Source organism: Sorex fumeus, unplaced genomic scaffold (genome assembly GCF_029834395.1).
Source record: "Sorex fumeus unplaced genomic scaffold, SorFum_2.1 ptg000024l, whole genome shotgun sequence".
NCBI classification, from domain to species: domain Eukaryota; kingdom Metazoa; phylum Chordata; class Mammalia; order Eulipotyphla; family Soricidae; genus Sorex; species Sorex fumeus.
The window spans coordinates 39,685,421-39,705,994 of record NW_026606081.1 but is presented as its reverse complement, the minus strand read 5'-3'; the positions used below and the strand labels follow the sequence as shown (position 1 = coordinate 39,705,994).

The 20,574-nt window shown below is 38.1% G+C and overlaps 1 protein-coding gene across 3 annotated transcripts in view; it reads right to left on the bottom strand.

Annotated features, from left to right (window-relative positions):
• GALNTL6 (polypeptide N-acetylgalactosaminyltransferase like 6) overlaps window positions 1–20,574 on the bottom strand; it is a 1,198,528-nt gene that overhangs the window by 247,930 nt on the left and 930,024 nt on the right. For all 3 annotated transcript variants that reach the window (XM_056113868.1, XM_056113867.1, XM_056113866.1), the window contains exons 6-7: window positions 5,640–5,825; window positions 646–829 (exon numbers count right to left, since the gene is read on the bottom strand). In XM_056113868.1, coding sequence (XP_055969843.1) covers window positions 646–829; window positions 5,640–5,825 — 370 coding nt within the window. The remainder of the gene's footprint in view (window positions 1–645; window positions 830–5,639; window positions 5,826–20,574) is intronic.

Genomic DNA, 20,574 nt, shown 5'->3' with positions numbered 1-20,574 from the left:
ACCCTGCACTCCCCCCTTAAAAAATAATCAGTGTCCTCCTGGAAATTTACCTACTATAAGCAAAGTTCCCTCAGTAGCATTTGAGGCTACTATCTCTCCTCACTGCCTCCTTAGAGAAAAACTTTTTTAAATAACTCTTTATGGAAGAGCAAAAATAATATTAGTGAAAATAAGAGAAAACAGTGGACTGGAAAACATGTATTTTCTTAACTCTCTCTTTCCTGATTCTCACATCCATCCATCTTCTCTCATGTTTAGTAAAGTTTAAGAGGAATGACACGTTACTGGCAAAACTTGCAATTTTTCTTCTTCTTTTACTTACTTTTGGCCACACTCAGCTTTGTTCAAGACTTATTCCTGCCCCCCGGTTCTGGAATCATTCCTGTCTGGGCTCTGGGGGCTGTATGGGATGCAGTGGATTTGAACCTAGGTCAACCGCAAGCAAGGCAAGTAACTTGCCTATTGTACTCACTCTCCTACCGACGTTGTTTCCTACGACTTGTAGCTCTGCCCCTTTTCGTGCTATTTTTGCATAATGTTGCCATCTATTTCAGACCTTAGAGTTAACCTCCTGACTGCCAAGTTGACGCTCTGGAATGTGTTGCCTGCGCACTCTCCCATTGCCCCTCCCTCATGGCTACTCACTCGAATGGGTCGCTGGGATCTGCCCTCTGGAGTTCGGGAGGGATGGGGATTCTCTTGTAGTACATTTCCCAGTCGAAGGCTCCACGCATGGCATCCCCAGCTTGTGCCTCATACCCAAAGTGATTGTGGTCAATGACATCGATCATGGGGCACACGATGGTCTTGTGGTTTAGCGCAATTTGGTCTGAAAAATGAAAGCACAAAATAGAAAATGACATGTTTTCCTGGGTCATCTGTCACATTATTTTTTTTCCAGCAGAGAAGGCTACAAATCCCTCCTAAGGCAGAATGCTGGCAGAGCTTGGCTTCAAATCCTCATGCGAGCACTTTGCAGAATCTATATTTACATGCTAGACTTAATATGATGGAACAATGATTAGGCACAATTAGTATTGTATTTACCTTTAAGAAAGTAAAGTCCCAGAGTGACTTGCAGAAGTTTACTTAGTTCTACCTCTGTCACAGTTTTACCCTGACCTGTCCCCAATCTGTCATTTTATAGTCCGGTCAACATGCATGGAGTATAAACAGTACTTGTGTTTCTTCAAGCATGCAGCTAAAGCTTGCTGAGAAAATAGTGGCCTGTTTTCTGGAAGTTCCAAAATATAAATATTTAACTTCAAAGCATTTTTAGCATCTAATTTGAAAAATTTGAAATGATGGTGGACACTCTCCCCTACACGTTGGTAGAATTCTTTGTTTTCAGACTTATCATAGATTTTTTTACTGTCCTATTTTGCTTGTTATAGACTATGCCTATCAAAACTATAGAATTGTGTGTGTGTGTGTGTGTGTGTGTGTGTGTGTGTGTGTGATATACTCGGTGATGATCATGGTTATTCCTGGCTCTGCACTTAAGAATTACTCCTGGCAGTGTTCAGGAGACATATGGGGTGCTGGGGATTGAACCCTGGTGGACCATATGCAAAGCAAGTGCCCTATTCACTGTACTATCAATCTGCAAAGATCTACACTTTTCTCATCTTATGCCCAAAATATTTCAGTTAGCCTGATATTTCTGCTATTAGTTTTGCTACTATCCAATTCATTGGCAAATGCTGAGTTCTACTCCTGCTATTTCTAATATTCCTAGAAATTATGTAAGGTAGCAGTTGTCACTCTCAATTTATATATGAGGAAACTGAGATCAGAAAAGTGAAATGACTTGCCTAAGGTCACTGAGAGCAAGAAAGAGGATATAACGCGGTATTTATTTTAGATCCAATCCTAAAACCTGTGGCTTTCTAGTGCCATGGTGTTTCTTACGCAGCAGAAAGCTGATTTCTTTTTCAGTATCAGTTTGTTCCTTTTCCATGTGGTTATTATTATTGCAAGGCATTAAGAGCTAGCACAGGGGACTAAATTTTTAATCTATCGACTCACCTAGAATAACCATATATGAAGTATTTTATTCCTAAGAGACTCTGCATTTTATCAATAGTTACTCTAACCAACTAATACTGACTGGCAGGCAGAACATTGATGAAACACTACTTTCTAGATGTTTGGAAAATCTTGATTTATGTTCTGTGGAATAAACCACATTTAAATATTTATTTTTTGTTTTGAGTTTGGGCTTACCCATATAGGTCAAAATCACTCCTGGGAGGTTCAGGGGACCATACGGAGTGCTGGGGATGAAATCTGGGCTATTCTCATGCAAGACCACTGCACTATCCCTATGACCTATTAAACTATCTTTTAAAAATAAATAACATTGTTTGGAAATAATGATGTTTGGTTATTTTAGTGGGCTGGAGGGATAGCACAGCAGGTAGGGCGTTTGCCTTGTACTCAGCCAACACAGCCGACCTGAGTTCAATTCCTCCGCCCCTCTCAGAGAGCCCAGCAAGCTACCAAGAGTATCTCGCCCTCACAGCAAAGCCTGGCAAGCTACTCGTGATGTATTCAATATGCCAAACACAGCAACAAGTCTCCCGATGGAGATGTTACTGGGCCCGCTTGAGCAAATCAATGAACAACGGGAGGACAGTGACCATGACCGGTTATTTTAGTACCATTGTTTTGAAATACTGAACATGCAATTTGGGAAAAACAACAGAATCCAGTGAGCTATCTCTCCTTCAGACCTAAAACCTTATTTAGTTATTCACTCACTTGTAATTCAGAAACTATTTATTGAGTAGAAACTACATACTTGTCACTTTTTTTTAGAGTTTCTGATGTTACAACCAAGAACAACAATCTCTCTCACACAAATCCCTATAATAAATCGGAGGCAAAGATGGTCAATATATTAAATAAGGGGCTGGAGCGATAGCACAGTGGATAGAGCATTTTCCTTGCATGTGGCCAACCCGGGTTCAATTCCCAGTATCCCATATGGTTCCCTGAGTACCTCCAGGAGTAATTCCTGAGTACATGAACCAGGAGTAACTCTGTGCATTGCCGGATGTAACCCAATAAAGCTATATTATATATATATATATATATTTCTTTTGGGGTCACACCTGGTGATTCTCAGGGGTTACTACTGGCTCTGGAGTGATAAAATGCTCAGGGTAGGGCATTTGACTTGCACGTGGATTACCCAGGTTCGATTCCTCTGTCCCTCTTGGAGTGCCCAGAAAGTTACTGAGAGTATCCTGCCCTCACAGAAAAGCCTGGCAGGCTACCCGTGGCGTATTCGATATGCCAAAAACAAGTCTCACAGTGGAGACGTTACTGGAGCCGCTTGAGCAAATCAATGAACAATGGGAGGATAGTGCTACAGGACAGTGCTACAGCGCTATTACAGGTGACAAATATGATTATAAGAAAATATAATGGGGTGAGGGGAGCATAGAATGCTGTCATGTGGAAAGGATTGCAGCTTTAGGTAACATGGCCCCAGTAAGCTGCAGAGAACCTAGGTGTTACCTTGATCGTATTTCAGCTAATTAAGTAAACAGAGAGACCCCCTCTTCCCAGCCTGATTTCAAGTTAATCTCCACAAAGGATGCTGGGAGCATGTCTTTTCACCTGGGTAAGCCTTTCAGTGGGGTTTAATCTTTATCTGAATGGTATTTCCCCACAGAAATATTTGACAGAGGAGACCATCATTGCTATGTCCAAACTATTTTTTTTCTGTCACCTCTGCAGGTATTTCAGTATTAAGGTCTCAGTGACTTTCCTCAATCAAATTCAGAATCAGGTTGATTTACAAGTTTCTTGACCAGCAAGGAGTCCCAAGGTGACCCAAAGAGAATGAGTCTGTTAAATTAACTGTCAACTTTCTCTTCAAATTTCTTTTCAGCTCTCATCTAGCAGTACTAGCTTAGGGTGAAAGCAGCATGACTAATTTTTCATCTAAGGCTTGTGCCTACATTTCAATTTCCAGGGATCAAACAAACAGACTCTTAATGGGAAATTGAAATTCAGGTATAATCCCAAGGAGAAAAATGAACCAAGAAACTGGCTCCGCCTGTTTTTTTTCATTTTTGGATGATGTGTCATGACACTGATAGAGGGGAAAAAAAAGATAGTGATGTTGAGCTTGAATCATTTCTTATCTATCAGGTTTACAGGAAATGAAACGCTTTAGTGAGAAAAAGTGCGTTTCTCCTTATTTGTTGCTTTTTCCTTCTCTCTCTCTCTCTCTCTCTCTCTCTCTCTCTCTCTCTCTCTCTCTCTCGTTAGATTCATATAAATGAGAGTCTCAGTAATTGGCAGTTAGGAATTGCTTTGGTTCATAAATATGTTAGGACTTTTGCTGACTTCTATGAGTATTTGACACCATATAGGTCAAAAACAGTTTAAGGGACTCTCACTGTTGTTGATGAAATTCTAATTGCTCTGTCCTTGGACAAGGAACTTTTAATTAAAAGCTCAGAGGAGTAGCTGGCCATAGGAGCACTCAACCCTCCTGTTGATTTGGATGTGAAGGCAGTTCTCTGTGTAGGAGCGTGTGGCAGGGGGTTAGTTGCTGGTTGTTTCCTGTTTTAAATCTTATACAGTTTCAATTGATTTTTGTTCTCCCCAACATCTTTTACTAATGGAACTTTGCTGGTTCGAGCTGAAATCCTACGCAGCAGTCAATAGCAAATCATTCTTTCTAAGGCAGCTGTCGCGGAGGATGTTGCTACTGACGTTAGCTTCAAGACCACGGATATATATTTATAATAAAAATTGATTTAGTGAAATATGTAAGAGTAAAAAAGAAAAGAATTTGTTCGTACCAAGAACTTTTTCATAGTAACACATTTTTTCTTTTTCAGGCTTTTGATGTTTTTCTTATTTACTACTTGACTTTATAGCTGACTTCATTGAGAAATAAAAAAACTGAGCACTCAAGCCTATACTGGGCCACACATGTGTCGTATAACTTGAACAACTTTTCATTCTTTTTTGTGTGTAACAGTTCAGGTGCAATGGGGGAAATTCTCTTTTCTTCCCTATGGTGTAGCCTTATTATGAATATAAGTGTCTCTCATCTGGATGGAAGCTCTGAATTATGGGGGAGGTTCTAGGCCCATATGGGATACATATATGAATAGTGAATGGTTCTGGAAAGTGGGAAGCATAATTGATTTTTAAAAGTTCTAAGAAATATCAGAGAGTTTACTCCTCACGTATGTTCTTCCTGGAAAATTTTCTTTCCTCATGCCAACAACAATAATTGTAAAACCTAGAACAATAGTTAAACTGTGTGTCTGTTTTAATCTTCTTAGAGTTATAAGTAGTCCTTTTGAATGTTCCCCCTTTCCTGTGGCTACTTACTTAGTCTAAATGTGGTCAAGATGGAGTAACCCCCCTAGAACCTTAAGTTAGACTGAACATGGGTATTGTCTAAATTGTCCAGTTTAATTCAGCTCTCCAGGTCCCTATTTGTCCTCAGCAGTAGTTAGGATAGAACATGAGGATTCCATGTCAAAATTATTTCTAGCCATTTGTTGACAGCCAAGGACAGCAAAGTCCACTTGTCTTGCGAAGGACAGAAATTCCCCCCAGGAATTTTCCAGCCCCCAGGAGGCCAGGGGAGGAGGTGTACTCACTGAGGAGAGGGGGCAGCCAGTTCACGTTGACCTCACAATGGGAATCCAGGAAAGTCAGGACCTCTCCTCTGGCCATAGAGGCGCCTAAGAGTCGGGTCCGGATTAGCCCTTCCCTCTTCTTGGTGCGAACAATCCTCACTTTGGAAAATCGAGCCATGTATTCTTCTAATTTATCCTTCAAGTGTTCTATGAAGAAAGAAGACAGAAAAGGACACCAACCATGAGTCACAGAAGAGTTAATCAGGGGTTAACTTTATGCACAGAGCAATGCTTCCGAGCTCAAATCCGTTTCTGTCTTCTCTACTCCTGCAGAAATGATACCCATAAGGTTAGTTGCCTGTTGTTGCTGGAAAGCTAGGCTAGCTAGATACAAAAATGGGCCTATTTTGGATGCTGACACACCTGAGCTACACATATCCGGACTATTGACCAGAGGTTGCCTTGGCTGGTCTTGGCCAGCAAGCACTTGCCAAGATGGGCATCAGCCTTGTTTGTCTCCTCCTGTGGGACAGTAGGATGAATAGTCCCGTGTATGGGTTCTTTCCAACAAGAGGGCTCTTTTCATTGAGACTTCATTAAGTTTTGACTGCATTGCAAGTATAACCAAAAGAAGAAAGGAAAATTCTATCAAGGCAACATGAATCAAGTCCCCTCCCACCCTTTGCAGGGTCATAAACTGTTACTAATGTAGTTCAGCATCTTCCTTCTGATTTGAAATATCAGACGGATCTGCTGATAGAAGACACTGCACTTTTCTTGGAAATTAGCTATTTAAGATGAGAAAACAAAAATTTGGAAGTATTTTGTCACCTAATTAAAAACAAACAATGGGGCTGCAATCAGATCAGATAACTTGTTTCTAGAAGAACACATTTCCTACTGGCTAGGGTAAAAGACACCCTTCTCCAGGCAAATTTCAAGTCCAATAACTACGTTTGACAGTTTTCTGTAGGATATATAATCAAAGACTTTGTATCTGCTTTCCTTCTTCTGTATCTATAAGATATTAAGAGTGTTTATTGGAGTTTCTAAAACACATGTGTAATTCACTGAAATAGAACCTTTGTATGCAGTATATTCTATAGTTTTTGCTTTCAAAACCTTCACTTTTAAAACACTTCACTGTTTAAAATTGAAAGTAATTTTACTATTAAGTTTCATTGTATTATCTGTAACAATAGGGATTCAAGTAAAAGTTTATTCCTCCCTGCTTTTAAATGGAGCAAGTGTCAGGATTTCTCGCATTGGAGTTTCTCTGTGTATAAAGTTTCTCTGTGCATATATATATATATATATATATATATATATATATATATATATATATATACTTTTTTTCCATTGAGCAGGGGTACACCCAGTCGTGCCCAGGGTTTCCTTCTGGCTCAGGTCTCAGGGATCACTCCTGGTGTTGCTTGAGGAACCATATGGGGTGCCACTGATTGAATCCAGGTAAGCTACATGCACAAGAACCCTGCCCATTGTACTATCTCTCTGGCCTTTCTATATCAAGACTCTTATAGTTACTATTAGTAATATAATTTTGTGAAAAAATCTCTATTTTTAAAATTTTAGGCACCATGATTTACAATGATGTTAATGATAGGGTTCATGCATACAATGCTTTCATGTCACAGTCCCCAGAGTGTATCCTCACACAACCTACTCCTCTGAATCTACTGCCATCTTCCACAGGGTAAGTTCAGATTTGTAGACCAGTTTTCAGGTTCTGTTGTCTTTGGTCATTTGTTTTTATTTTTATCCCATATATGAGAGAGATAAAAATAAAAACAAATGACCAAAGACAACAGAGCCTGGGAACTTGTTTACAAATCTGAGCTTACCCTGGTGGGAGATGGCAGTGGATTATATGAGAGATGGTCTGGAGCGATAGCACAGCGATTAGGGCATTTGCCTTACATGCTGCTGACTGGGCCGACCCAGGTTTGATTCCTCCACCCCTCTCGGAGAGCCTTGGCAAGCTACAGAGAGTATTCCGCCCACACGGCAAAGCCTGGCAAGCTACTCATGACATATTCGATATGCCAAACACAGTAACAACAAGTCTCACAGTGGAGACATTACTGGGCCCACTTGAGCAAATCGATGAATAACAAGAGGACAGTGCTACAGTGCTACAGTGTTGTATGAGAGAGAACATTCTGTATCTGTCTTTTGCTTTCCATACTGGTACTTCTTGACTACCCATCAACTATCAAACAGTTTTTATAAACAGGCTAGTTAAGTGTTAAGGAACATTTAATTTTTTAATGCTGATTCTAAGAGAATGCCAGTGGTTTTACTGTTATGTCTCTGTGTTTGACTACCTTTAAATCTAATTACATTGTGTCTTGGAGTAGTTTTTTGGGGGTTTGATATTGCTGGGATTTTTGAGCCTCTTCGATCTGGGTGCATGCAGTGCTCAACTCTGGAAAATATGCCTTTATTATTATTTTTTTGCATAGGAGTTATTTATTTAAGTCACCTTCCTAGTCCCCAGGGACCCCTATGATTCTTATACTGTTCTTCTTGATCTCATCCTATAGTACTCCGGTGTGCTGTTCATTTATTTTGATATTTCCCCCTTATATTTTATTCTTTATTAGAAGTTTCCCAAGCTAATATTGGAGCTTACTGATTCTTTCTCAAACTCTTGTTATTCTACTGTTGAGGCCTTCTGTTGAACTTTTTATTTCACCTAGAGAACTCTTCAGCTCTGCACTTCTGATTATAGATTTCTCATTTTGATGCTTAAATTTTTTGTACCTGCACCATTATTTCTTTGGGCTCATTAAGCATCCTCATCATGATGTCTCTAAAGTTGTTATCTCAGATATTATAGAGCTGGTTGGTACTGGTAGAACTGTTGGGGCTGTTATCTTTGCTCATTATGCCTGGTAAGTTTCTATACGGCTTTTGCATTGTGCCTGTTATGAACTGGGGTTGAATCTTTGTAGTTCAACCTCCTTTCTTTGACGAATTCAAATGAATATTTTCTTTCCCTGTTATGTTTAAACACAGCGGGTAGAGCGTTTGCCTTGCATGCAGCCAACATGGCCGACCCGAGTTCCATTCCTCCACCCCTCTTGGAGATTCCGGAAAGCTACCGAGAGTATCTCACCCACACGGCAAAACCTGACAAGCTCCCCATGAAGTATCAATATGCCAAACACAGTAATAAGTCTCCGAATGTTACTGGGCCCGCTCGAGCAAATCGATGAACAATGGGAGGACAGTGACAGTGGCAGTGACAGTTATGTTTAAATAAACATCACTTGATCACTTGATCTCTTGATACCCTGTTATTCATTGATTTACTTGAGTGGGTGCCAAACAAACATATGTCTGATATTTCTGGTTTTGAATTCTCTGTGTAGATTACAGTGCTGTTTTAAATGTCAATTGTCCTTCCTCTCCGTTGGCTATAATTTGGGGCTCTACAGTTACTCATTACCACTACCACCTGTGACCTCAGATTGGTGAATGGAGTTAGACATAAATTACTATTAGCATTATGTTCCTGGAGGCACCCACGGCTACACCCAAGTACCTGAGTTCATCGCAAGAAGGATGCATGTATACTTTGTGAGATGTGAAGCAGAGGGTTATCACAATGTGATGTGGCCCTTAAGATGATTCAACCTGCAAAGATGCCTAGTAATCTGCTGATAGCCACCTGTGGGAACAGGATCCCTCAGAATCCAAAAGCCCAGTTCCCAGGGATATGTAGGACCCAGTGGCATAATTGACCAGGGATGGGTAAGGGACTTCTGGCCTGGCAAAGCAGCTGCAGTGTGAGGTGGAATTCTGACTAGCCTCAAGAAATAGAGATGGGAGTTTGGGACCTCTGACCTGAAGGCAAAGATGCATGGTCCAGTCAGCCAATGGCCATGCCAGATCAAAGGACATGGCTGCCAAGAGATTAGAGAACTCAGTAGTGCCAAGATCAGGTCGTGGTTTCACAGTTCAAAAGGGAGGAGTCATCAGTTCTTGAGCACCACACAGTTGACCAAGAGTTGCCAGTGAGGCCCCAAGACCAGTGAGTATCACCTGTGAGATCTCCACTAAAAGGAAGCAGAGATGACAAGATTTCGACAGGGGTGGGAATTCTAATGCAATAGAAGAGCGAATCATTCAAAATCTCAAAGTCTGTATTTCCCACTGACTGAAAACAAGGGATTGAGACCAGAGAAATAGCCCAGGAATAATGAGATAAGGCATTTGCCTTGCATGTGTCGACCACTGTCCTATCTCTTGTACCACCAGTGAACTCTTGAGTAGCACCAGGAACAATACTTGAGCTAAGAATCTGGGGCAAGCTGGAACACAGCTTGGATAATATCTAATGTTTCATAACTCACAGAGAAGGCAGGTATCATTAGTGTAATTATACCCCCCAAGCCCCCACCTCCAGTAGGATGGAATTATGCAGTATATTTTCTCTAAGAGTATGGTGGATAATCAGGAATTTGGTTAGAGACTTGACAAGACTCATTCAACACATATTTATTAAGTCAGTTATTGGAACCCCAGAAAGTCAGTTTTATATGCAACAAGAAATAGTATTTCCGTCTGACGAAAAAGCCTTTGAAAACTAAGCTTGAAAGATGAAAAAATATAGAATCCTCCAGGTCTTATGAATTAGACATTTTGTCATCTTCCATTTACTTCTAATTTAAGGGAAAAACTTTGTCCTTCAATAAACAAAATGTGTGTAGAAACCGGATCAGGATTATAACCAAGAGGTCTCTAGGGAGTTTCTGCTTTGGGTACTCTGGAGAGAGCCACTCAACCTTCTCCTGTTTACTATTCTTCCTCTTCTGTAAAATATTTGCAAAGAAAAATTCTGAAGTATTCTACAGCATTGGTCATCTGTTCATACATCTGGAACTTTGCTATGCTATTAGGGAAGCTATAACCCCGTGATCAAAAGCCACGACTCCGTGATGAGTGAATCTACAGGAGTTGCATGTGTAGTCACCGTAGACCTGTGTTCCAGCAGAATTTCCCAAGGTTGGTTTTTAAAGAAGATTCATTAAATAACAATTTATCATCTCATCACTATAATGGAAGTAGGAACTGATAACCCTCTATGTCATCCATTTACATACTAGAGCTATTCTACAACTATTTATCTTATAAATAGTTCTGTTGGTCATGGAAAGTATCATCTCCTGAAAAAAGTCAGTTACTATTCATTAGAAACCAAAACTGATCACAAATTATTTGTTAAATTCACCTAAATTAGCTTTTTTTTTTAGTTATTCTTTAAAAACTGAGATATTATTGGGGCCGGATGTATAGTATAGTGGATGGGGCACTTGCCTTGCATGCATCTGACCCAGGTTTGATCCTCAGATCCCTACATGGTCCCCCAAGCTCTGCCAGGAGTGATGCCTGAGCACAGAGCCAGGAGTAATCCCTGAGAACCTCCAGCTGTGTCCCCAAAACAAACAAAAAGTTGAAATAACATTGCCTACCGATGCCACATAAGTTTTAGGAATCTTTTTTTTTTTTTTTTTTTTTTTTTTTTTGCTTTTTGGGCCACACCCAGCGATGCTCAGGGGTCACTCCTGGCTCATGCACTCAGGAATTGCTCCTGGCGGCGCTCGGGGGACCATATGGGACGCTGGGAATCGAACCTGTGTTGGCCATGTTGTCTGCGTGCAAGGCAAACGCCCTACCCGCTGTGCTATTGCTCCAGCCCCAGGAATCTTTTTTATGTCTCAAAGATTACACATCCCACACCATGTCCATCACCAAAGTCTATCCTTATCATTCACCATCTTCCAATCGATCCTTTCTGCCCATTTCTTCAATTCCCATTATTGCTGCTTGGTAACCACCATTCTATCATTAGAGTTCAAAGTTTTGTTTTTATTACCTTTTATCTGTTCATGTGTTTTATTTTTATTCCATATATGAGTGAACTAAGAAAGTATGTATCTTTCAAGAAGATGTGTGCCTTATACACGATGTTATAGTAACTTGTTATTATTTTCTGAAAGATTATTTGTTGCTATTTCATATAGTATGGATGGATTTTAGAGGACTGTACTATTGTGAAATTATGCCATAAGTATCAGCTTAGCAGTCTGGATACACTTCCTTCCTTTTTCCCTGACTCCTTGGACAAAGAAGGCCTCTCCTGAAAGAGAGGAGGTGGATTCTCTATGGCTGTGTAAGAGAAGATTATCACACACAGGTGTTCTTAAGACTCAGATGACTGTTGGTCCCCTTGGAGTGGTTGTCCAGCCTGAGATTTAGACCTTCACACTTTTCATTATAGACCATCTCTGGTACTTATAGAAAACTGTCTCTACATGTTTTTTTCCCCTCTATGCACATTTTCTGATTTTTTCATTCCTTTCCTTTTATCAAGCCAATTTATTTTAATGAACTTTTGTATGAATTCACTAAGCACTAGAGGTTTGACCCCCAAATAATGTTAACATTCTTATCAAGTTCTACAATGTAAAGTTTGATGTAATAATTAGGCTGTTCTGGTTCAAAATAATGATTTAGTTGACTGCCCTTGTGAGGGTCCATTCTCTCTTAGCAGTTCACTTGTAATATCTAATTATCCATAACTCACAGAGAAGGCAGGTATCATTAGTGTAATTAATAAAGTAGGTTCAGATAAGGGAATTTAAGAAAACTGTGAAGATGATTTTATTTTATTTTTATTTTTTTTTACTATTTAATTTTGTTTGTAATTTTTTTTTATTGAATTACTGTGAGGCAGACGCTTACAAAGCTGATCATGATTAGGTTTCAGTTAGATAGTGTTCCAACACCCATCCTTCTTCCTTCTACCAGTGAATATTTTCCTGAACTACTGTCCTCAAGTTTCCCTTCCATCACCCTCACCCCCAACCCCACCACCTAGCCTGCCTCTATGGCAAATGCTTCTCTCTCTCTCTCTCTCTCTCTCTCTCTCTTTTTCTCTCTTTCTCTCTCCCTTTGAGTGCTGTGGTTTGCAATATAGCTACTGTGGTTTTCAATACAGATAAGCGTATCAAGTATATCCCTTTACCTCTTTTTAATACTCAGTTCTTGTCCAGAGTGATAATTTCTAGCTATTACTGTCATATGGGTCCCTTCTTTATCTTACCTACCCTGGTAGATATGATTTTAAATTACAAAATATTTTACAATTATTTTGTTGGAACAACTTTTAGATCCATTTATAAATTATTATTTATTTAAAATCTTTTAAAATTATTTCAATTCAAATCCAGTAACTGTGAAGTTCCCCTTTTAGCTCTTTTACTTTTGAATAAATAATTTTATGAAACACATCTCTGGTAACCATGAGAATTATTAAAATTTTTTTTCTGTGATCCTAGACTGGGCATAAAAATATGCTGTTGTTTAAATTCTGAAGACCTGAAAGTGGGAACACAGCTTCAACTGGGTAGTTTTGGTAACATTTGTTCTATTGCTGTGAGGAAACCACACAACTGAGAATTTTTATTGAAGCAAAGTTCTGGGCCTTGCTATTGTGACCAGAAAAATTAGCAGTATTCTGATGCTATGTTTTTGTTTTGTTTCCAGGATTTCATTTAGGATTCATAAACTTGGATGGAGAAAATACAAGTTATTAGTGAATTTAGTGTTAGGGGTAGCAACTCAATTCTAAAATCATACCATAACTGATTTTTACTCTGGTCGAAGGTACTGTTGCTTCCTAGCTAAGTAGTTTTGGTTAAATCACTTCACATAATTCAAACTCATTTTCCTCAGCTTTCAAAGAAAAGAAGTGACTAGTGCATCATAAATATTCCTTCTAGTTCTGTTTTCTATTATGTCCCTCATGAAGATTTACTGATAGAGGAAAAGTTGTCTTACCAGTACTTAGTGTTCCCTAAAGATTGATAATTTGATGTTTTAGTGGAGGTATGGCTACAGTGGTTCTAGACTGGACATTAAAGTGTGCTATTACTTAAATTCTGAAGACATGAAAGTGGGAACACAGCTTCAAATCTCAGGGTGATTTGAGAAACTGATTTTATCACAATGACAAGAATTATTTCATGAATACAGAGAGATAATACAGCATGTAGGGTGTTTGCCTTGCATGCGGCAGAACTGTATTCAATCCCTGGCACTCCATGTAGTCCATTCTAGGAGCGATCCCTAAGTGCAAAGCCAGGAATAAATCCTGAGCACCACTGGGCATGGCATTCCCAATACAAAGCAAAATATATGTAATTCACAATAAGAATGTAGTTATTTTCCTTTTTCTTAGTCTACCTGGCATATCTCATATGTATGTATACTTCAAACACAACGTATCAATGTTAAACATGACTATGTATATAATTCTATAGAGACCCTTTCCTCTATTTTCACATGAAATTAACCAGATTTTATTTCTCTACTTGAATTCTCAAAAATTGTCAGTTTTTTGTTTCCTGGTTGACCACACTTAATCATTTGTCTTCTTTGATATCATTTCAATATAAAGATTATCTTTAGAGCACAAAAATTCCACTAAGAAAGCAATAGAATTGCTAAAACCATATTCAATAGCTTCTATTATGATTGCAAGTGGATTTTATTTCTGAAGGTCCTATTTTTTAGGACCTTCTACATGTAATAACTACATGTAAGGCAATTTTAAATCATTTGGGAAATAACTGGGGATGTCAAACTTTAAAAGACAAAAATATATTCCAAATAACATAAAAAATAGAATAAGAAAGTCACCTCTTTGCAACCTCTAATAGTAGTTGGCTCAAGTCGTCAATGGCTGCTAATATCACAAAGAAGTTATAAGGCCATGCATTATATGTGCCTTGATAAAAGAATACATCATTGCCTACAGCATATTGTTGCTAAAAGCATTGAATCATAATTTGATTATGCCTTTAGCCATCACTATAATTTATAGGAAATAAAGTATCCAAGAATATGTTGAATGATACATCAGTGGCATGATCTCAAAATCTAAATTATAGGATGCTCTCTAGGACAAATGACTGAATTTCTTAACCAGATACAGGGAAAACAGAAATGAAACAAAAATCTCCAAATATCACTTAGGACACTTAGGAAGTGTCCACTTACAAGGACACTTAGAAAGCTTATCAACCAGTCTCATGGATGGTCCAACATCAAGAGTATAATCAAGAGAGAAGAAATCAATACCCAGTATCTTCAAACTGCTCTTTTGCCCCCAGCTAGATCTTTGTGTTCTCTTGTTGGACATGACAATGTACTAAATAATCAATGCCCAGCAAGGTCACTCCAATACCATGACAAAATGAAGCAAACACAAGAACATGGTGAAGGTCAAAATATACCAGAGTTCTGTTCTTGGGTAAAATAGGTGGCTGGTACTTTTTACCAATTACATTTTCATCCAGTTGGGCAAAGGATTTGAAATTATTTTCCTCTTCAAGAAACTATTTGATACAAAAAAATGTCCTCAAAGTTTTCTTCTCCTCCTTCATTTTGTGTACTGGGGATCCAAACTAGGGTCTCACACATGCAAGGCAAGTTCTTTACTGCTACACCACCAGTTTCTAAATCATTCTACTTCATCTAGTAATTTCAAGTACTCTATAAAGAAAGAAGAATCTGAGTTTTCAGGATGACAAATACTTTCAATATATAGTACAGAAGTTACCCAAATAAGAAAATAGTACAGACACCACAGTTTAAGAACTAAAACATTCAGAAGAATAGAAACTAGAAATTCTTTTCCCATATAATAAAAATTAATAAAGGATGCTTTATTTGAAAATATCCTAGCTTTTAGTTTAAATACTCTTTGTGAGTAGGAAGTGAATAAAATCTGATTTACAGTGATCTATGCTGTGAACTTCATGTTCTCCAAAGCTCACGTGGACTTTTCTCTGTATACTCTGAATGAGTGATCCTCCTTCATTAGGGGTCATCTTGGAGAGGAGAATTAGTTTTCCTCATTATGAAAAGCTTTCTCTTTACTTTAAGAGTGACAGTAGGAGGTTACCCCTTCATTGTCATGTGAAGTCTCTCCTTTTCTTTTTTCTTGATTCCCTAGTTCTCGCTTTCTTATTTTTTGACCCCCTAAATTTCTTTTAACCAGATATAGCCTTGGTTTGCCCCATGTTTACTTTAGAATTTAGAACCATTTAAACTGCCATTCACACATCATTGTTATTTTTCTTTTGCTATTGTTATGTCTGACATTATATCAATCACTTGTGCAGTTCCAGAAAATCTCCAAGGAGTGAGAATTTGCCACCTTTGAGAACCACTTTCTGTGTGCATAGATCTCCTGTTCCTAACCTTAGGTGGGGCGTCCTACAGGCTGCTGACCTTTCTGAACCTTCCTTCTTCATTATCAACGGTATTATCAGCTAAATGGCACCTTGTATTTATTTCATCCTTATATTTGCCATTATATCTCTTAAATTTCTTCTCATTGTTTCAAGAAAATTCATTCCTTATTTTTTATGGTTTCCTTAATCATTAAGGCTGTCAAAATCAACATTTTTATAAGGAAATTGTCCTGAAATCTGAGTCAATTGCCTTCAAAAATTTTCATGTAAAAACACCCAGAAAGCCAGAAGATACATGCTTTTTCCTCAAAAACCTCCCAAAATTCTTGTGTTTGGGGTCACAACCAGCAGTATTCAGGGCTTATTCCTGCTTCCCCACTTATTAAATCACTCTTGGCGGGTTCTGGAGACCAAATCAGGGGTTGGGGATCAAATTCGTAATGGCCATATGCAAGGAAAGTGCCCTACCTACAATACTATCACTTTGACCTCTATAAAAGTAAAGTCAAAAGTCCCATCCATAAGTTTCTCAGCTGTGTCACTATTTCAATAGCTTCAAATAATTTTGCTAATGGTTAATTTATGTGATTTTTGGGGTATGACTTTAATTATTATTAATTATTGATATATTCATCCTCACACATATTCATAACTTGATCAAGCAACCCTTTTGTGAGCTGGTTTGAATCATAATGATCATCTTTAAGAGCTGGGACTAGGAGGACACTTTTCCCATAAAAATAATAATTTTCTGCCCTCAGGGATCATTCCTGGAGGTGCTTCAGAAACACATGCAGTGCCAGGGGAATCAAACAAGATCAGCAGCATGCGAGAAAGCTCCTTACCCCCTGCACTATTTCTCTGGCAAAACAATGCATGATTTTCTTGTAATTTTTTCCTGAGACAAAAACAAGATAAGAAATAAAAACTCTGGGTCTAAGCAATGCCAGTGCAATGTCAGTCAGAGCTATAAGGAAAAGTTACTGCCTCCCAGTGAATAAAGTGCTACATGCATTAAATCAACAGCCTGCATGTTGAATTTAAGGGAACTATACAGTAAGCAATTCTGAGAAGACTCAAAGTGATAAAAAAAGTCAAAGCCAGGATGCTTGAGAAAGGGAGAGATTGATCTTCAGTGAGTGAAAGAAGCCTACAATTCAGGTAGCACAAAAATAAAATAAACTCTAAAATGTCATATACCAGTACAGACTACCTAGAGGAAGCAATACAATCTCCGTCCTTTTGAGAGAGCTTTCAATTCTGCATTTTCCTCCAGTTGAGAAAAATCTTAGTCTAACTCAAACATACCTGTTAAAAGCCATTTTGTTTTCTTCCATTTCTTAGAAGCATCAAGTTCAAATTGCTAGGTGGGACTGTTCCATGGATAGCAAGCACTTCTGTGACCTTAATCTCAAATTAGCATGTGTGTGAGTGATTGGATAATGCCACCAATAACTGCCAAAACAGCCACAGAGACCTCAGGGATTTGGCGTGACTTCACAATAAATAAAGACAAATTGGAAAAAATGCCTCTAAACAGTGTGAGAAAAATGCTGTGTCAAAATTCCACTTTACATGAGACAAGAACCAAATTAAATATCTGGGAATTGGTCCTGTTCCCACAACTACCAAGACTCCCATTTTCTAACAATATTCTTGTTCAGCAATACAGAAGGAGGCAGGCAGGAAATGGACTGTCTGCCTTTGTTGAGGGAAATGGATCAGCTGACATAAGTTCTCTCTCGGAATCGCTCCTTTTCTTGATAAAGGCATTAAAGAATGAACAAGAAAACAAATTTCTAAGATACTGCCTAGGTTTAAAATATTGGAAAAACATGTCCCAAGGGCCAAAAAGCATCTTTTATTTTTGAATGAAAAGAACCAATGGAATAAGCAATACTGCATGAGAAAACATAAAATTACGTGACACTCATGGTTTTTATAGGCAATTATTACTTAAAATATTTCTAGGAACTATTGTTAGACACATTTGTATATGGATTTATCAAGCCCTCACTGTATGAATGAGGGCAAGGATACTTACTTGCGAATAAGAAAAATGAGGGTTATAAAGGCAAAGAAATTTGTGTAATATCATAGCACAAACCAGCACATGGATTATTTTAGTACTCAATAAATGTCAGGGCTGGGAAAGCTCTCAAACTCAAATTTATCTAAAAGGCATATGATAAGTATAAGGAATTTAGTAGATGGAATTAGGTAATTCTGGTAACAATAATTATTACAAAAAATATGGAAGATTAAAGTTGAAAGTTTCCCACCAAAATTCAACCATTATTTTTAAATATTAAAAATTATTATTATTATTGTTGTTATTGGTAGATAGGCAGTTATTGAATTTGTTTTGAAGACATATTCTCTATACCTTTTTATTTTGTAGGCTAAGAGCAGGGACTATTTTTCTTCAAGGACTCCATTTGCTATTCAATCTCCGTTAATGGGTAACTTAATATAAAAAGTTAAAAAATTGCCTTTGCAGAAATTGAGAGTAGGTAAGTGGTTTCCAATGGGCTAAGGGAAAGAATGTAAATGGTAGAAGCTTACAGTTATAACCTGAATAAGCTCTAAGAATTGATGTATAATGTGATGACTCTAATTGATAAAATGGTATTGTATAATTGAAGTTTGCTAAGATTAAAAAAAAAAGCTTAAATGTTTTTTGTTCACCATGCCCCACAGAATGTAGGTCTGGGATGTGACAGCCCTGTTATATAATTTGATGGAGGAGATTTTCTTATAATGTTTGTCACCAATTCACTGTGTACTTTATCTTATAGTTTTATCAGTGATACTTCAATAAATGTGAAAAAACCAAAAATTATTCACAGTTTTCAATTTCATTTCTTTGATTTGGGTGACACATTTGGCAGTGCTCAGGGGCTACTTTTCAGCTCAGCACGTGGGGAGTGCCCCTGCTGTTACAACTGTGTGATGCCCAAAATAGAATTTGGAGCTCCTACATGCAAAGTCTTTGAGCTACCTCTTCAACCCCTCTCCCTCCCTCCCTCCCTCCCTCCCTTCCTTCCTTCCTTCCTTCCTTCCTTCCTTCCTTCCTTCCTTCCTTCCTTCCTTCCTTCCTTCCTTCCTTCCTTCCTCCTTCTCTTTCTTTCTTTCTTTCTTTCTTTCTTTCTTTCTTTCTTTCTTTCTTTCTTTCTTTCTTTCTTTCTTTCTTCTTGTCACCATGATTTACAACACTGTCAGTGAATGATAGTGTTTAATGCATGTGACATTCCATCACCACACAACCCAACAGAGTATCTATTTCCATCTACCATTGTTGCAGCTGCCCATCCGCATCCCTCTTTCTTACTCTTCCCAACCTGGTAAGTTCAGTTTTGTAGACAATTCAATATATTTTGTTGCTTTGGTTCATTTGTTATTCCCCTAACATACTTCTTTATATTCTTTATATCTCACATATGAAAGAGATCATTCTGAATCTGTCCCTTTCTTTCAGGCTGATCTCAGTGAGCATAGTACCTCCACCTGTGAAGCAACAAATTACACAATGTCATCTTTCCTCAAGTCAAGTAGTATTCTATTGTGTACCTGTACCAAGTTTTCTTTATACAATCTTCTGTCCAGGGACACTGGGTTGTATTCAGATTTTGACCATTGTGAATAGTGTTGCAATGAACATAGGAGTGCAAATGTTTTTTCTTAACGGAGATTTTGGGCTCTGATAGACATGCCAAGAAGTGTAATAACTGTGCCATATGGAAATGTAACGTTTAGTTTTTTGAGGTGTACATATTTTCCAAAAGGACTGAACCAGGCAATCTTTCTAACAGCATGTGCTTATATTTAGCGTACAATTGTTATTTTTAAACAAATAAAGAAATATTAGTTAAACATGCCAGATTTTTCTTCATTCAGTTTCCTTACATGGATACAGTTATTAATAAATATTAAATATAAAATGAATATTTTGGTGATATTTTCTGAATCTATATTTTTGTAACTATATAGGGTAGGCCATTTGCCTTGCATGTGGCCAACCAAGGTTTGATTCCTCCATCCATCTCGGAGAGCCCGACAAGCTACAGAGAATATCCCGCCTGAACAGCAGAGCCTGGAAAACTCCCTGTGACATATTCGATATGCCAAAAACAGTAACAACAAGTCTCACAATGGAGATGTTACTGGTGCCTGCTCAAACAAATCAATGAACAATGGGAGGACAGTTCTACAGTGCTATATACGTACAAATTTGCAAATGTATTTTGTAAATTCCATGTTCTGATCTAGAGAACATCATAGCATATGAACCTGTTGAAGTGAAAAGGCTACATGAATCTACATAATGAAAAAATACTGAAAACTCTCTTCATTAGCTATGAAAGTCCAAGAATTTCAAATAGCCAAGGTAAATTTAATGCTTACTAATTTATAATTTTATTGAAAACAACTGAGGTTACCCTTTTATAAGATCCATTATCCATTATTTGATAAAAATCCCTCAGCAAAATCAGGGGTAGAAGGTACCTTCCTCAAGATAATAATGGACATCTATAACAAGCCTACAAACAGTATCATACTTAATGGTGAAAATCTGAGATCAGGTACAAGGCAAGGATATCTACTCTCTCCACTTTCATTCAACATAGTATTAGGTGTCCTGGCTACAGCAATCAGGCAAGAAAAAC